The sequence below is a fragment of the Lactuca virosa genome, chromosome 5 (genome assembly GCF_052849685.1).
Source record: "Lactuca virosa cultivar CGN04683 chromosome 5, Lactuca_virosa_CGN04683_v6, whole genome shotgun sequence".
Classification (NCBI taxonomy): domain Eukaryota; kingdom Viridiplantae; phylum Streptophyta; class Magnoliopsida; order Asterales; family Asteraceae; genus Lactuca; species Lactuca virosa.
In genome coordinates, this window is record NC_136430.1 from 405253343 (window position 1) to 405272010 (window position 18668).

The 18668-nt window shown below is 34.3% G+C and overlaps 1 protein-coding gene and 2 long non-coding RNA genes across 3 annotated transcripts; 2 read left to right on the top strand and 1 right to left on the bottom strand.

Moving 5' to 3' along the window:
- The first annotated feature begins 4577 nt into the window (after window positions 1-4577).
- Window positions 4578-8038, top strand: MEE12 (maternal effect embryo arrest 12). The gene is made up of 5 exons (XM_079047696.1): window positions 4578-4731; window positions 5570-6139; window positions 6212-7009; window positions 7253-7386; window positions 7469-8038. Exons 2-5 carry the CDS (start codon window positions 5593-5595, stop codon window positions 7979-7981), a joined length of 1992 nt encoding a protein of 663 aa, XP_078903822.1. The 5' UTR covers window positions 4578-4731; window positions 5570-5592; the 3' UTR covers window positions 7982-8038.
- A 6187-nt stretch (window positions 8039-14225) lies between these two features.
- LOC145116437 (uncharacterized) lies at window positions 14226-16385 on the top strand. The gene is made up of 3 exons (XR_013712085.1): window positions 14226-14601; window positions 14695-14766; window positions 16227-16385. It is a non-coding gene; the product is annotated as an uncharacterized LOC145116437 (long non-coding RNA).
- LOC145116438 (uncharacterized) lies at window positions 16311-17065 on the bottom strand. Its single transcript, XR_013712086.1, has 2 exons — window positions 16860-17065; window positions 16311-16765 (listed from the first exon to the last, which is right to left on the bottom strand). It is a non-coding gene; the product is annotated as an uncharacterized LOC145116438 (long non-coding RNA).
- Window positions 17066-18668: the final 1603 nt, after the last annotated feature.

Consider the following 18668-nt stretch of genomic DNA (forward strand, 5'->3'; position numbering starts at 1 on the left):
ACGTCATGGTTATATACAACGACGATCCAACAAACAATGGGATGTGTGTCTTCCGCCTCATTTCCTGTTCCTTGTCTGGTTGTGGGCTTAGGGCAGATACACACAACCGATTATTTGTTTACTCTGGGATTTATATAACTTGTATCCATTTAGTACTCATAGAAAGGATTGTAGAGTCATTTTTACTTATCTTTCATCAAAGCAGGAAATATAGGATTTTCTGGAGGAACAGACAAATTTTTCTAAACAGAACTTACAACTTACTACAACTTTCTTACAACTTACTTACATCACTAAAATCTTATGAACTCACCAGCTTAAATGTTGATCTATGCTTTCAAAATAACTTGTATTCTCAGGAGACCAGTAGACATGTACGCGCTCTGGGAATTCAGAAGATGGAGCAGTATAGCTTCAAGTCTTGTTTTGTTATTTACTTTGTAGTCTATGTTATGTGAACACATTTTGTAAACACTTTCTTTCAAATGAAATGGTTGTTTATTACTTTGATTACTATGATGCATGTCTTGTGATACTAAACATGACGTCCTCCACCCCCGAACGTTTCCGTCGTTCCGGTTTTGGGGTGTGACACATCACCACCATCATATCTACAAACAACCAGTGAAATCATGAATACTTGAGGATTAGACTAGGGAAACATAACCATGACATCCTAGATTCCCATAGAATATAACATTGTTCCTCTATTAGGGAGGAGGGAGTCATTCCCTCCCAACCCACTGAACCCACTGCCACATCAGTTTTTCCCTTTCATTTTTCTTCATCTTTCCCAACCCACAACACACGGAAACCCTATCTTTTTCAATCAACTCAAACCATTCAATTAAAAAAAATACAAAACAATCAAGGTAAAATCTTAATTAGCAATAGAGTTACCACCGGTACCTCCAAGATACAACTCCCTTATTTAATTGGTTTCACTAACCCACTTCATCATCATCTCTCTCTCTCTCTCTCTCTCTCTCTCTCTTTACCCTCTCTCTCTCTCTTATTTTCTCTTGTACCGTGTGTTTTAAGACTTGTACCTTAGTTGTTTTGTATTTTTGTTTAATTGAGTGGGTTGAGAAAGATATGATTTTCATATGTTGTGGGTTGGGAAAGATGAAGAAAAAAAAGAAACAAAAACTGATGTGACAGTGGGTTTAGTAGGTTGGGAGGGAATGACTCCCTCCTCCCTTAGATTCCAGAACAAGAAAAGCAAACACTACAAGTAGGCAAAATCCCAATAAGGGCATTTGACACAATACATAAAAATGTATAGATCTCACAGTAACAAAACATAAAGGATAAGAGACTATATGAAGAACAACTATTCCACTGGACAGAAAAATAATAGTATTTTTGTATTAACACATCAAAATTGAAAACCATGATATTAAAGGATCAAATGAAAAATATTATACTTATACAAAACATAGACTAGGATTACTGGACAAATAGAACATGCCCTTTTAGAATGGTTCAAGCCGATCAACTCAAAAACTTATAAAACTCAAGCATATATTAATTAGAATACAATGGCCCGGTAGTAATATCACCATCCATTGGTAGAGCATCACACCCATCATCTTCAACAACACGTACAAATCATTCTTCCTAATCTCTAAATATTCTTTCCTCTTTTATGATTTCTCCGTAACAGTACGATTCTTGAAGATTACAAATTGAAACTCTTAAATCATCCTACTCAAAATCTAATCCTCTTTCTTGCTAATCGGATCTAACCAGCGTAAAATTGACATTATCACGATTATTAACAAATATGTGTTGATTATTCACAAAAGAATCCTCAGCAGGCCTATGTATCCTATGAAATTTTTATATGTTTGTGGCCTCGGTGTAAAATCTATTTTTCCGATTGGTCACCATTGATTTATGGCCCGAGATCCAACTCCGTGAAATGAAAGAGGGGAGGAAGACGATGGTGGCGCTGGAGGTTTGGGCATGGTGGTTTGTTTTTACCGAGAGAAAATAGACGTAGGATATAGAATGAGAAAGAAGGAGGATATACGAGGGTAAGGTGATTCCTCTTTTTTAATAAGTTTTAGTTAAAGAAAAAAATAAAAGAAATTAAAAGGGTAACAAGTCATTTCATATGGTTTAAAAATCATAAACATCATGTTCGTCAAAATAAATCTATAGAGACTAAAATTATTATTATTTTTGATAAACCACAATAACCATTTATATAATTTTGTCTTTTAGATACCTTTACTTAGGCTGTCCGGAGTGGAGGCCAAAAGGACGCGTGGGAGCTGACGTGTCAGCCCCCTTCATGCGTGAACACCGCCCCCCACCTTCCGGTGGGTTGCTTGTGGCGTGGAGCTGCAGACGGAAGAAGACGCGAGAATTGATTGGGTGATATGATTTTTTGACCGTTGAATGCTTTTGACCGTTTGTAAAAAAAATTTAATTAATTGATTAATTACAATCCTTTCTCTATATATATCAACCTTTTTATCTCATTTCAAACACACCACACACTTTGAACACAAACATATACACTCACCAAAAAAAATACTTTCCTCCATGGATCCAAACCAAAATAACCCACCTACCCCGAACACCCCGAACACCCCAAATGATCCGTTAGCGAATATTGGCTATATGCAATTGTTATCATCCCCCGTTCAACAACAACCTCTATTCACCGATCTTTTATACCACCCACACTACTACCAACAACAACAACCACCACAATTCGTTCAACCACATTTCAAGCCTTTCAACCCCAAACTTTCCAACGTCCACAACCATCTCAAGTTCCGTTATCTCAATCTTCACCCGTAAACCTCGATGACGACGACGACGACGAACGGGTTGAAGAAACCCAACCAAGTCGTAGAAAGCAAAAAAAAAAAAAGCAAAAGATCCAAGGAAAAAAAAAACACCCAATGGACCGAGGAGGAGGAGGCAACTTTAGCTAAAGCTTGGATTTTCATATCACAAGACGGGGATGTCGGCAACGCGCAATCGGGTCAAAGCTTTTGAAATCGTGTTTTAGACCACTTCCACGCATTATGAGGAAGGCAAACGAGCCGCACATACGACTCGGTCAATGCTAAATGGCGTGACCTTAGAGCGGTTTGCACCAAGTTTAACGGCATATTTGACAATCTAAAAAATATGCATTGAAGTGGTAGCAACGATTTCAACATTTTGTCAACGACGTTGCACCAATACAAAATTACCAACAATGGTAAACCTTTTGGCAACCAAAAAGCGTGAGAAGTTTGTCGCAATGGCCCAAAATGGGTTCTTTATCCCGTAACGGCGCATTCAGGATCTACCACCGGTTCCAACAAAAGGCCAAGAACGTCCGAGTCGGACATTGGTGTTAACCTCGACCTCAATGATGAGTTCGACGCCACTGAGGGGGAGGGTCCATCGGACGTCCATCTTCGTCGACCACCGGGAAGGGACAAAACGAGAAAAGGGGCTTCGTCTAGCGGAAAATCAACCAACGATGACGTACTAGCGGAGAAAATCGACAAAACTCTAAATTTTTTAGAAATTTTTTTTTGATTCAACGGAGGAACAACGCCGGCGACAATTGGCACTCACCAATCTTCAAATCATAAACACGGTGCCGCAGCCAAATCTCGACCCGTAAAATTTAAGGGTGTTTTTGAAAATTCAACAAGAAGTTCTCGACCAATATCGCAACTAGATTCGATGTTTTTTAGTAATTTAGGTTTAATTTTCTAAGTTATTTTTATGTTTTTTTTAGTATTTTAGTTTTAATTTTCTATGTGTTTTTATGTTTTTTTAGTAATTTAGGTTTAATTTTCTATGTTTTAAATTATGTAATGTGGTTTTAATTAATATAAAATATTTTATTATGTTTTAAGTTATGTTTTTATCTAATTTAGTCATTAAAAAAATAATTATAGAGTGATGACCATTTCCTAATTTTAGTGGGTTGGTGGTAAGGTGATGTGGCGCAGAGGTGACACCATTTTTCCGGTGGGTTGGTGGTGACCACTAGGGGTGCAAACGAGCCCAGCCGAGCCCGAGCCTGGCCAGGCTCGGCTCGGGCTCGTTTAAGTTATATGAGGCTCGAGCTCGAGCTCGGCTCGATTCAAGCTTTCTTTTACTGAGCTCGGCTCGAACTCGTAAAGAGTTATACAAACTCGGCTCGGGCTCGACTCGTTTTTATCTGACGTGCCTAAATAAGCTTAAGGTCGGCTCGAGCTTGTTAAAAAGCTCGTTTACTAATACACTAAATTCATAATTCCCCTAATATGTTTTTATTTTAATATATATAAATAATAATAAATTATATTATATAAAGGCTCGTTTAGGCTCACGAGCCTAATCGAGCTTAGTGACATAGGCTTGAGCTCGTTTAATAAACAAGCTTAATATTAAGGTCGAGTTTGGCTCGGGCTCGTTTAAAATCGGTTTCGAGTCGAGCTTTTAACGATCCGATCTCGAGTAGCTCGCGAGTAGGTTGACTCGTTTGCACCCCTAGTGACCACTCCCCACACCCTTATCAAAAAGTCTTTATTTTACCATTTAATAAAATTGACCGATATACCCTTAGCCTAATAAAGCTTATACGGCGACACAAACGCCTATCGTTGCCTCCTCAAGCTAGCCCTCCCTGCTCACCCGCCGTTAGCCATCTCCTCCCCTGTGAAGCTACCGGCCGGAGACAAGTCGCACCCCACAGCAACACCGGATACCTTCGACCCCACAGCTAAGGTTCGTTTTTGTTCAATTTTTCCTGCTGTCGAGCCCTTTCTTGCTGTGGATTTTTTTCCTAGCCTTTCATTCATTCTTCTTTTTTCCTGGTGATTATTTTGTTGATTGATGCGTAACAAACTCATAAAAGAGCTCTAAAATAAAAACATTTGCAATGAAAGTAGCTTACATTTGAATGTGAATTGGGAATTGGTTTTGAATGAAATACCGAGGAGATTGAAGGATCGTTTGAGTTTGAAGGATTAGCCAAACACTTTTTAAAAACTCCAAACCGCTGTAAGTTAATAAACTATAAGTTAAATAGTTAGAAGCATTTTTAATAAGCTTAGCCAAACACCCTCTATCTCTCACTCGATTCACGTTCGATTCCACTCAAACAAGGTCAGTTTGTTTATGTTTATTGCTCCAGTAATGATTACTGATTAGGGCAAATTTTAAATCCACTGAATTAGGATTAGAGCTGGTAATTAAATATCCATCACAATCAATTGGATTTTTCTATTTGAATTAGGATTAGGGTAACTGTTTACTTTGTTTTTTATTTGAAATTCATGAGTACTTGAACTTTATTGCAAGACTTCTTAGTTTTTTATTTTGCTTATTTGTTCCAAATTGTTCTTTATTCCAATCAAACTAAGTTACTAAAGAAACCAATCAGTGTAAATAGTTACTTGTTTCAACCTGTAATTTATTTAATCAAACCAAGTTATTAAAGAAACCAATAAAATTCAAATAGTTAGCATTCTGCAAAAGAATCATTAAGTCCAAAACCAATAAGAGTCATGTCACTATGAAAATCTAAACTTCTCATTTCTTACATGATGTTGTGTTTCTATAGGCACTTAGGCACCCAATCCAAAGATGACAGATGGATTAGGTTTGGAATGCCAAGTTTGTGGCTTTGTGGGATTGGATGATGGTTCAGATGGCTTCTTTTACTGTCAAAGATGCGGTTCTCAAGCTGATGGAATCAGGGATACAGCTGTTGATGATGATGAGATGCTTTTAACAAAGGAAAATGTTGGTGGAATTGTGCAAAGACGTGTAGCTGTGGTCAAACCTGAACCTCTTTCTCAATCCCAACCCCCTTCACAGTTTTGGGAAACTTTAAGGACCCAAGAGAATGATGATGATGATGGGGTGGGTCCCACTGAGCCTATTGATTTTGGGAGAGGGCCAAGAACATTAAGTTATGAAGATTATTATTCAGAAATTAGGATGAGGTATGTGATGGGATTGCAGATCATGATTGAGTTGCAAGTTAAGACTTTGGTTGAAAATTTTAACGTGTGTCCTATAATTGTTGATATGGTGGAGCCCATTTGGTTAAGATTTGTGGCATCCACTAAGCTTTTCAGTGATGATTGGGCTGATGAGGTTATTAATGAATCAGAATCTCAAGTACAAGGTATTCGTTTTATTGTTTTTTTTTTGGTATTTTTATAAAGAGAAATACTAACATTTTCTTATTCTATTTCAGGGGAAACAGAAGCTGTTGCACCAAATGCTAAACACAAATCCGAACCTCATAACATACTCGGAAAACGATCCGTAATGATATGGTATAGATCCGTAAGCAAAACAATACCCTTACCCTATTCTTTAGCCATTTCTTTTTTACTCTGCCACCTGGCAAGAGAGCCAATTTTGTCAACTGATATAGCAAAATGGACACTCGAAGGAAAACTCCCTTATTTCACAGCCTTTCTTGAAATAGAAAAACAAATCGGATCCCCAACTAATGCATGTCCATTAAGCTCAAGTCGTATGTTCAGACCATTACATTGTATTTCTATTCAGAAGCTGGAATCATTAGCTGCTTCAATTGCTCATTCCATTGGATTGGAATTACCTCCGGTCAACTTCTATGGAATTGCTGCCCGGTATCTCGGGCAGCTGTCTCTTCCAGTTGAGACCATTCTCCCTCATGCTTCCCGGATTTATGAGTGGTCAATGCCACCTGAGCTTTGGTTATCTGGTAATGAATTCCGGCTTCCTACACGTGCTTGTGTGTTGTCTATACTTATTTTTTCAATCAGGATTCTTTATAAGATACATGGTTTTGGGAAGTGGGAAAAGGGTTTGGCGAAGAGAAAAGACGGAAAGGAATCTAAGATTTTTGATAAAACGGCGGAATCGGAATGCAAGATGCCGTCTCTTTCTAATAATCTTGTTTTCGAGAGTTATGATAAGCGACTACCGAAACAATCGAACTTGGATGCTACAGAGATTTTAGTTTTGCTCGAGTCAAAATACAGTCAACTCATTGATACAAGTGGTAAGCTCTTACAAATTTCAAATTAAACTTTATACCCTAATCTGAAAATGTTATAAATCGATGCAACCTTTGATTTTCATGAAATTTACAATACGTTAAGTTGTTTCATATGTTTAGGTTAGTGATGGAATAAGGAAAGGAATGGAATTGTTCATTCCATTCCGCTCCTTTGTTATTCCATTCCATCCAACTACACCTACTCTTAGTATTTTTCCAACAGATTGTCCTGTCTTTGTTTGGTAGTTGATGGTAGGGATCTTGAAACGTATCTTGAATATTGCAAGAATGTGGTGTTTGCTGGGGTGGAATTGTCATTTGAGGATCATGAAGAAGATCAGATAATAGAAGATCTTTGGAATTATTATCATAAAGAAGAGGTATGTATGACATGATATAATTGAGGAGAGATTTACATATGGAATTCATGATAAGTTTGTTTGTTTTGGTGATTAATTGTAGGAGGATCACAAGCCATCATCTCCAAGCTCTAATTGTGGTTCCCACAAGAGACCTCTTGATTTTTCCAAAACCAACACTAACATGAACAAGGTCAAGAAACCTAAAGATGACAATGATGCACAAATTAGCAAAGAGACCCAAAAAGAAAAGGCAATAAGGCGAATTATATCAAATATGGAAGAAAAAAGATTTTGTTATATTCCTCCAAGGACTAACATTAAAAGACCCGATGATTATTTACATTATACAAGGAAAAAAGACGATGGAAACTATACTTATGCTTCACATGCAGATTATTATATTTTATTAAGATCATGTGCGAGAGTGGGTCGACTCGATGTTAGGGTTATGCATGGTGCAGTGTTGAGTTTTGAGAGGCGATTGGCGTGGCTTGAGAAGAATATTGATCAATGCGTGAAAGAAATGCCTAGTTTTCAAGTGTCTTGTGAGCTTTGTCAACAAGATGATATGAATGGTGATGAATCCATGGATTTTTCTAAGTTAAACTTGTAACATTTTATGTATATAATGAGAAAGTTGAGACTTGAAAGGTCTGGCTACTATTTAAGCCATTCATAGTCTAAAATCTTTTAGGACCATTTTGGATCGAATTTGGAACACAAAAATAGTCTAAAATCTTTGGTATTTTGGTTTCAAATGGTTTACATCCGCTTTTGAATCATGATACATCTTTATGAATGGTTTAAATTAGACGGTGATTCAAAAGCATTTAAAAACAAATGTAAGAAAGTAAGAAAGTATCAAATGTAACAAACTATGGTCCGTTTACATATTTGGTCATTGTATTTTGTTTGTACACGATTTACCATTAACTCTCTCATATGATGTTTGAAATCTATAATTTTGATCGATAATAGACAGTCTAGTTGGTTTCAACGACCGGTTAATGACTTTACATGGTAACAAAGTATGCACTTTGTACACATTTGAACTTTGATTTATTTTTTATGCAAATTATCATTAAAGTAAAATTTATGTTCTAAAAACACTATTAAACCTTTTTTTAAACTTTTTTTTACAAACGTTTATTACCACTTTTCATAAAACTTGTTTTGCAGTTTTTTTTATAAATTGTTTCCAATGTTTTTACCAACTTTTTAGTATTTTTATTCTTTTTTTTTACAACTTTTAGACCTTTTTTTTACAGAAGAGAAGTTGTCAAAAAGTACATAAAAATATTAAAAAAGTTATAAAAAATGTAAAACAAGTCTTACAATAACTTGAAAAGAAGTCTAGAAAAGTTTAATATGGTATATTTCGAACAAAATTGTCAGTGGTAATTTGCGTAAAAAAAAGTCAATAACCAAATATTTTGAACACTACAATGGGTTGATTATGGATCTACATTTGTCTACATTTAATATTTTTATGTCCCTAAATAACATTTTGACTTTAGGATCATAGGCCAAATTTAGGTGAAAAAAAATATTCATTTAAACATTGCAATGTCTAAAACCACTAATAAATAAATATTTCAATAAATAAAAAATAAAAAATAAACATATTAATACATTTAAGTTTTTCTATACAAAACAAGAATTAAGCATAAGTTCAAAATTGAGTAAATTACACGAATGGTCCCTATGGTTTGGGGTAATTTGCACGCTTGGTCCCTAACTTATTTTTTTAATTCGGAAGGTCCCTACAGTTTGTTTTTGTTACACAATTGGTCCCTACTATTTGTTTTTGTTATGCGTTTGGTCCTTGTCTTACCTAAAAAGACTATTATTTAAATAGAAAAAAATGATAAGGTAGGTAAGGTAATGTGAGGGGATTGGGTTAGGGGTGCGTTTATTTGAATAAATTAAAAAATAAAGGGCAAAATAGTCTTTTTAGGTAAGATAGGGACCATGCGCGTAACAAAAACAAACAGTATGGACCTTCCGAGTTAAAAAAATAAGTTAGGGACCAAACGTGCAAATTACCCTAAACCATAGGGACCATTCGTGTAATTTACATGTTAGCTTTCAAGCTGTAACGTAGAAAATCTTAATTTTGGAAAGCTTATAATATAACCGTTGGAAGTCGAAAGGGTTGGCTTCGTATTCCCGCAATATATTCGTTCCCGCTCTCAACAGACCCAAACCCCTGACGATCTCTCTAACTCCTCCGCTCCCCGGAGTCCAAACCCACCTTCCTTTCTTCGCTGGAGATCTAAGAAACCCTTTGAATTCGAAAGAATTGGTTTGTGGTCGCGCGTTCTTCAGTCATTCCGCTCTCAACAAACCCAAACACCCCCAGACCCATAGCGATCTATGTAACTCCACTGCCGGAGACCTAAACACCCCCAACCTCGCGCAGGAAACTCTGATTCATCTCTCTAGTCCAAGAAATTATCAAGATCATTGTAAGTTTTTGTTAGGTTTTTTTTTTGTGATTAAGATATTGTAAAATTAAAATTGATGTTTGAATAAGAAAGAATCAAAGGTCAATTGCTATTTTCTTCTGTCTGCTCGTTGGGATTAATGCCTTCTTCTTCATCTATTCGTTGGCGGGTTTTTCTGTAAACTCTGATTTTGTCTTTTTAACTAACTGCACCAGATACATTACAACTTAAAAAGGAAACTGCATTTTATTGTTCTTTTCGTTGGTATTCTTGGTGTTCATCTTCTCGTTGGGGGTTTTTCTTCTTCATCTATTCATTCTTATATTTTTTTTATTCTCTATTCTACTTTATTTGTCCAGGGGTTTTCTGCTATTGAGATGTGATTTTTTTTTCCTGTACAAATAAAGTTTAATGTATGGACATGAAATCTAATTCTATCAGATCACGATGTTTTAGTCAACAATCTTTCCTCGTATTTCTGTTTGGTTAAAAATAGGTATTCTTTTCCTCACCTTCTTAATTGTTAAGTTACTTTTTTTTTTTCTCTTCTATTTGTCAAGAAATATTTTTGCAGTATGTGGTTTTAGGGAAGATGAAAATCAAAACCTTTGCAATTCACGGATGAGGACTGGAAACAACTGAATGACATTAATTATTGGATACAAGGAAGGTGATAATGATGAACAGTCTGGAAATAAAGATGATTTCCACATGAAACATAATTATGCTTCAAAACTTACTGAAGTTCATGAGTTTGTTGCTAAGTTATCATGTGAGAACCTTGTTTGATGAAGATTTACAAACATGCAAGAGTTTTTGACACCTGATGAATAGTTTCCTGGCTGAGGTTAGGTTGTTAATACATTTGTGTATGTGCGATAGACTGATAGTATATATGCATCTGAGACTGATTGTTTAAATACTTGGGTTCTGATTTTTTTATGCAAGAGTGTGACAAAACTCTTGCTTGATAATCTGTACTCAGGTTGGTTTATAGTGATTTCTCTTTGGTCAGTTCAAATATCATGAAGATGATAACTTTTGCATAAAATTTCTCAAACATGCATGCACAGGATGATGATGACATGGATATTTATCTCCAATTCTTGCTCATGTGATTCTTTGTCTCAGGTGAGTGGGCTATGGATGGATGCTTTACAAAGCTAACACATGGGGAGAAGGTCTTCTCTCATAGGGATAATGAGGTTCACGAGAGCAGCAACAACAGTATTTAAAAATAAAAGGTCATTTGAAAAGCTTAATAATTTGGTTGTTAATTTTCATAATGCTACTGTGGTTGCTAGGGTTGTTGGAGTGCTTAAAATTCTTAGGTTAAAAGGGAAAAGGTTAGCCATTTATTTCAACTCAAATACTTTAAATTTCATTTAAGTTAATGATTTGCAATTAAATTTTGCATCTGTGACAGAAGATGATCTTAAGCTGATGTTTAGGGTTGCAGAGTTGATTCGGGCTGTTGAGGAAGAAGAGCAAGCATGCATAAATAAAGTTCATGTCACTTTTTGTTTCCAAGTTTCAGTATTTCTTGAAATATGAAATTATAATAATTATTTTATTCTTATATAATACAGGATATTATATAAGTCTCCTCTTGTAGATGTAGTTACGGTTGATTCTTGGTTGGTTTTCATCACTAATTCAGTGACTCATAATATTCTAATAGGTAATTCTGAAACAATTAGTTTAAAGAAAGGTAAGATATATTTAATAATTGTTAAATTGGACTCATAGGGTGCCAGTATTTGAGGAACAGATTGATAACAATGTGGGTGTTGACTTATTCAATGGATTTGTTAGATCTTGTACAAAAATTAAGACGGATTTTTGTTGATCTTTTTGGGATTCTTTAGTTACTTTATTTCTGTTATGGGTATATTTTTCTGTTCCCCAAGTTGGTAATAGGGTTCTTTTTTCTTGTAAATAGGAGCATGATCTACTGAACATTATTATTGTTGTTAGCTGATATATTGATTACCAAGATACTTTCAGTTCTTAATCCAGGTATGTTCTTTCTACTAAACATCTATATATTTTGTTTACATTGATTAGCACTTCAAACCACAAACCTCAATAAGAAAATGCGACAAATGCATATCAATTTATAAAACGAGAACAAATCACTCAAAAGATTACAAGAAAATTATGATTGCTAGAGATTCCAGGTTTCACAAAAAGAAGATGTGCTCTCCTTCCACTAACAAAAATAAAACAAAAAATGCCTAAATTACCAAAGATGCTCTTTTAGTTGGTGAATTCCCATTTTACCCCCCTCTAGAATACTTGACTTAGTAGATGCATAGCGATATTCCGCCCTCGAAGAACTTATAGACTACACCTGTAATAGAAATTAAAACCTAAAATGCCTTTACATTTTACATTTTAACTTTTAGTCTTTTTTTGTGACAACATTTTAACTTTATAGTTTTTCTTTAAGGCATTTTTCTTGTAAAAGTATACCAATTATAGCATTGCACTTTAAGTTTTTCTTATTTTAAGAACATTTCCTTTGAAAAATAAACCCAATTTTAGCATTGCACTTTTCAGTTTTCTTTCGTTTAAAATTTCAATAAATTTCCAATCAAACCATTTTACTTTAAAAAATCCACCAAATTTAGCATTGCACTTTTAGTTTTTATATTATATGCATATATCTCTTTGAAAAATAAACCCTACAATAGCATTGCATTTTTCAGTTTTTTTGTTAAAAGATTGTAACTTTGTAATTTTTTTTCATATCAAGGCATTTTACTTTGAAAAATCTACCGGTTATAGTATTGCACTTTGCATTTTATTTTTAAAAGCATGTTTCTATTTGAAAATTCAACCGGTTTATAACATTGCAATTTTTAGTTTTTATTTGTGACAACATTTTAACTTTAAAAGTCTATACATTTTTTTCCTTATCTAGGCATTTTACTTTAAAAAATCCACCACTTTTAGTATTGTATTTTCATTAGTCTGTTACTTAATCAGTTCATGTCAAGGAAAATGTAACATTTCATACAACTCAATATGCCATAGAGAGGATCAGGGGGCGTTTAAAGTTGATCAAACAAAGTACTTCACTATTTGTTGTAATGTTCTATTGTATTTTAGTTTTTTGTAATGTCCCTTTCACTTCCCTTTTCAAGCACCATGATGAAATTTCAAGGGAGTTTCTCTCTTTCCTTAAAAACTATTGTTATATATGTTGAAGGAGCATAACTAAACCCTAAATCCTTAAAACTAGAATCTTCTTGAAAATACGGTACTCATTTCATCACTTTTCTTAAAAATTATCTGTCATATACGTTTAAGGAGCATAACTATACACTAATCCCTGAAAAGGTTCTCTACAAAAATAATATTTTTAGAAATTTTGGTACTTGTTTCATGGTTTCATAACATTTTTGGTCCTTAGGTCGTCAACTTTAACAACACAGATTACAGATGTTTGTTATTGTTTTGATATGGCAGCTGCTGGAATCCATGATTCTTGGTGTTCATCTTCTTCTTCACCTTTTCATTATTATACTTTTTTTTTATTCTTTATTATACTTTATTTCTCCAGGGGTTTTCTGCTATTGAGATATGATTAATGTATGGTCGTGAAATCTAATTCTATCAGATCACGATGCTTTAGTCAACAATCTTCCCTCGTATTTCAGTATTCACTGTTTTTGTTTCTGTTTCTGTTTCTGTTTGGTTAAAAATATGCAAAAACACCAGACTGAGTACATGGTTTGGTTAACTTTACAAAGGCAACTACATTCCATTATAAAAGTAGTGAACAATGTTGATGAGTATGTTATTTTTCTTTCTTATTTTTTCAATAGCATGCTTATTAAGAAAATAAACTTCCGTGATCATAGTTTGATGCATAATTGTGTAGAGTATGAAAATCAGATTTCTCAGGAAAACTGATTGTGTTTTGATTTAAAGCATATATTTATTTGTGAAATGGCAACATACTTTTGTTGATTTCTTTATTATAGCACCCTACTTTTGTTTCTTGTTGTTAGGATCATTGTAATTTCAAAAATCTACCAAGTTAACAATGTCATTTATATACAAAGCATTTTTCATTTCTATAATAGTGGTCATTTATTGAAAAAATAATGTTCTAATAAGAAAAAAAACGGAAGTACATTGATATAGTTGGTTAGATTTTTTAAAGTAGAAGGTGTTTAGTAAGAAAATGTTTAATGTTGTAATGGAATTGATATAGTTGCTATTTCCTGCATTTTACCCTTTATTTATCTATTTACCCTATGTGTATGTGTTTAGAATTGAAGTTGATTTCACCATATTCAAGTTTAATTATGTGATATTAATTAAAAAAAATTAACTTGATCAATAGTAATAAAGTGTAATGCATGAAATTAATGTTTTCTTCATGCATTTTTACAAAAACCAGTGTGGCAAATTGCCAAGACACTGAGAAGTGATACTTTTGAATGATGAGACAAGAGATTGTACTATTTTACCCTTTTGTTGTAACTTTACAGATGTCACAATTTGCTTGTCAAAGGTTAGCAAGTCATCATTAAGATGATATCTTTGCAACTTGCATCAGTCCTCATCATAATGATATTTGAGTTCATGTTTCTGAAGTCTGAACAGGTTAAGATTTCAATGAGAGCAAGTGACATGTTAACATTAGACAGTTCATTGATTCGAACTCTGCTTTCCATGATAACATTGATAAACGTGTGAATTTCTTTTCCTGCTTTCTTTGGTTCTTCTTCTCTAAGCAATTGTTTCTTAACTTCAGGTGATGGTTATAAAGGTATTAATTAGGGTTTTTGAGAATGTATTACAAAATCGATGTAAGATACAACTGAGTGATACTAAACATCTGTATATTTCTTGTTCATTATAGTGGAGATACTGAATCTTCCTTATGCTCCAAGTGGACTGAGAAAAAGCAAAATACTTTCAGCTCTTAGTCCAGGTATGTTCTTTCTACTAAACATCTATTTATTTTGTTGTGTCTTCTAAATTCTTGTTGTAGTTTACATTGATCAGCACTTCAAACCAAAAACTTCAATAAGCAAATGGGCTAAATGCAATAAATAGCTAAATACTGCTATGAACTTGACTACAAATTGATTTATAAAACAAGAACATCTGATTAAGTCAGAATCACTCAAAAGATTACAAGAAAACTTATGATTTGCTAGAGATTCAAGAGCCTAGCCTTCCCCAAGGAATCAATTCCAGATTTCACAAAAATTAAGACAATGTGCTCTCCTTCCATTCACGTAACAACCAAGGGACAAAAATGACTAGCCAACCCTCCTAACAGAAATAAAACCAAAAATGCCTAAATTACCCTTCCATTACTAAAGGTGCTCTTTTATTTGGTGAATTCCTCTTTTACCTTCCTTTAGAATGCTCGACTTTGTCTAGGCATGGAATGCACTTTTCAGCTTTCTTTTGTTTAAAACATCGTACAAAAAATTTCCAATCAAACCATTTTACTTAAAAAAATCCACCAAATTTAGCATTACACTTTCAGTTTTCTTAATATGCATATTTCCCTTTGAAAAATAAACCCAATGATAGCATTGTATTTTTCAGATTTTTTGTTAAAAGATTGTAAATTTGTTTGTTTGTTTTTTTTCATATCAAGGCATTTTACTTTGAAAAATCTGCCAATTAAAGCATTGCACTTTGAATTTTATTTTTAAAAGCATGTTTCTATTTGAAAATTCAACCCTTTTATAACATTGCAATTTTTAGTTTTTATTTGTGACAACATTTTAACTTTAAAAAGTCTATACATTTTTTCTTTATCTAGTCATTTTAATTTGAAAAGTCCACTAATTTTAGCATTGTACTTTCATTAGTCTGTTACTTAATCAATTCATGTTGCATCTTGTATCTTTAGGTTCTACTACCTATTCTTGATATGTTTTAGGGCACAAATAGTTTATGTCAAGGAAAATGTAACATTTCATACAAGTCAATATGCCTTAAAGTTGATCAAACAAGGTTCTTCACTATTTGTTGTAATGTCCTATTTTTCTAAAGTACTTTTTTAGTTTTTCGTAATGTGATGATCTACTTAATTTTAGGCCCTCCTCTTTTCAAGCACCATGATGAAATTTCAAAGTAATAAGTTTCAGTGCCTAGGGACGGACCTTGCTAATATTTGAAATAAACATTTTTTTCCTCTCTTTGCTTTATCAAAGGTCCTCCCTCCATCTCAATGTATAACAAGGGTCTTTTGGTCATTTAGTTAAAAAGAAGAATGAAACTGAATTCCTTCCACCTGTCCCTATGAATGGTTGAAGTCCATCAGATATAAAATTTAAGTTTGAAATAAACAACCAACTCTGCTGGAATCCATGATTCCGTTTTTTTTTCGCTGTGGTTTTTAACATGTTTATTATTGTTTTGATATGGCAGCTGCTGGAACCACTCAACAAACAACCCATTAGTTCAAACAAAACGACTGCTTGAATTACTTCTTATGTTTCCGTTGGATTCCGATCCAATTCAAAAGGCAAGTAAATTTACTCTTCTACCCTCACAAACTACAATACTAATTACAATTTATCACATGGTTTCAGTTAATTTGAATACAATAAAACAATAAGGTTATGGGAGGTGTTATGGAAACACTATTTAAGTGAACACCTTTCATTTATACGGAGCCAATGTGGTTGATGAATCTCAACACAGACTGCAACTGACGAGAGAACTCGGACTTGTGCTGTTGACGAGTTAACTCAGATTTAAGATGTTGGGTCAGCTTCAGCCACCAAAAGAGCCCAAGATGGTAATCATTCTAAAGTATGTTCTTGGTTCAAAAGGCCTTCTTCATGTGAAAATATCCCAAGGGAAATAATCAAAAGGAAAAAAAAAGGTTTGGGTTCCAAAGAAATCGTCTTTAGAGCAACCAAAGATTGAGCAAATTTGGGTACCCAAGAGTGAATCCTCTCAACCTAAAACAAATTCATGTAAAAAAGTCAGATGAAAGCAATGGAATCCTAGAAAGTTTGTTGAACAAAGTTATATAAAATGGAAGATTCCAGAAACATGGAGATGGTGGTTCTTTGTTTGATGAGAGACATCTTGGAAAAGAGAAGTATGTTCCAACACCCAAACTCAAATGTGTTTCTATGCATTTTTTGTTAAATATGAAGAAATGAGAGACTTTGAAACCTTCAATGTTCATATTTAGTTGTTTCTATCTAACAGGCATGAAAACTTGTGTTTATGTGGTTATTATTTCTGATCATAAAAGATTTTTGGAAGATTTGGTGTGTGAAATTGTATCCGAAGATGTGGCAACTCTTTTGAAAGGTAAGTCTATGATAGAGTGATACAAAACATTTGGTCCAGGAGATTATAGAAAGCATGATAATGGTCTCGTGGCTATCTATGAAGAAGCAAGATGTTTCTTGTCATTATTCATTGGTCTTTTGAATAAGTACAACAATAATATTGTTTGAAAGAAATTGAAATATGAGGCATGTGTACTCTCTTTCATAAGAGCGGGCCATTTGTTTAATAAAAGAAGACATTAGTAAGTGAACATCATAGCTATGGTGTCTTGTTCAAGTCATCCAGAAAGACATCAAAATGAAAGTGACATGTGATCTCTCTATACAGATAAAAGAAAGGCCACACAAAAGACAAAGAGAAATGTCGGCTCCACTTTTCTTTTCTTTCTCATATCACCCCTTAGCCTCTATATTTTCTAGACTCTCTTTAGTTCTACACTATGAGACCCTACCTAAGTCAGACCTCATTATTCCCTTATAAAAGCAATGCCATCAGGAAATGTCTTATGGGTTGTCCCTGTCAGCTCAAAGTCAAAAAGTAGATTTGATTGTCAACTGAAGGGTATTTAGGTTCGAATTGTTCAAAGAAAGAATTTATATTCAAGAAAGAAAGGATGCATGACACAATGTTTATAGTTGTTCAATGTCTTGGAAAGATGCTTGCTCCTATTATGTGACATGACATCTCCTTTGTTATGTAGTGTGTTCACATGATTCTTTATGAGTGTCAAATATAGAGTGAAGACAACGACACAATCACATGTGGACCATGTCGATCTCCTTAAGTACATGTATATATGGTATTGGTATTGCAATAAGAAAGAATTCGTTCTTTATGATGGAATTAAAGCTGCTTGGATTTCTCTTTATTTTTGATATATTTAAAAGTTAAATGAAACATGATATATCACGCGACACAGAGAAAATGGAGTAACTTTTTTTGTTTTGGTTTAGTGGTGGAGTACATGGCATAGTACTTTTGGTGGCTGCACTGTGACATGTATGCTATATTTGGTATTATGAACTATAGTTGTCATATCTGTCAAAAGAAAGCATGTGTTGGTATGGTTTTTGTGCAAAGTGAAGAAGTCTTTACCAAAGAAATTAATTTTGATATGAAGCATGTCATGAGGAATTGAGTCTCACGTTCCTAGTAATAAAGTTAAAGACATTAAATGAATATTCAATGATGCGTGGCCGGTGCTCCGTTCATCGGAAATACAGTTAACGGTAACCCACAGGAGAATGAGCCGACGGTCGAGAATCACGAGGCGAATAATAATGACTTGCACCCTACTCCCAAAGCGGTGGAGACGCTTGTCCCAAAACCTCGGATGTTGAAAACACTTATCACGACACATCTGATCCAGCTAGGGATTATTCTAAGCTAGTGGAGCCCACTTTTGAGTCATTACGTCCAATTAATCCCACATTTTGGCCTATCCAAAATTTAGCCCCCCTCGGATGTTTTGGGCCTTTTCCTAAACACGAAACCCATCACCACTTTTCTTTGAATTCTTCCCAGGCCCAAAAAAACGAACTCCCATGTGGCACACAATCT

Coding starts and splice junctions, on each gene's coding strand:
- MEE12 (XM_079047696.1), top strand. CDS start 5,593: ATGACAGATGGATTAGGTTTGGAATGCCAAGTTTGTGGCTTTGTGGGA. Junction 6,140..6,211: donor ATCAGAATCTCAAGTACAAG/GTATTCGTTTTA, acceptor ATTCTATTTCAG/GGGAAACAGAAGCTGTTGCA. Junction 7,387..7,468: donor ATTATTATCATAAAGAAGAG/GTATGTATGACA, acceptor GATTAATTGTAG/GAGGATCACAAGCCATCATC.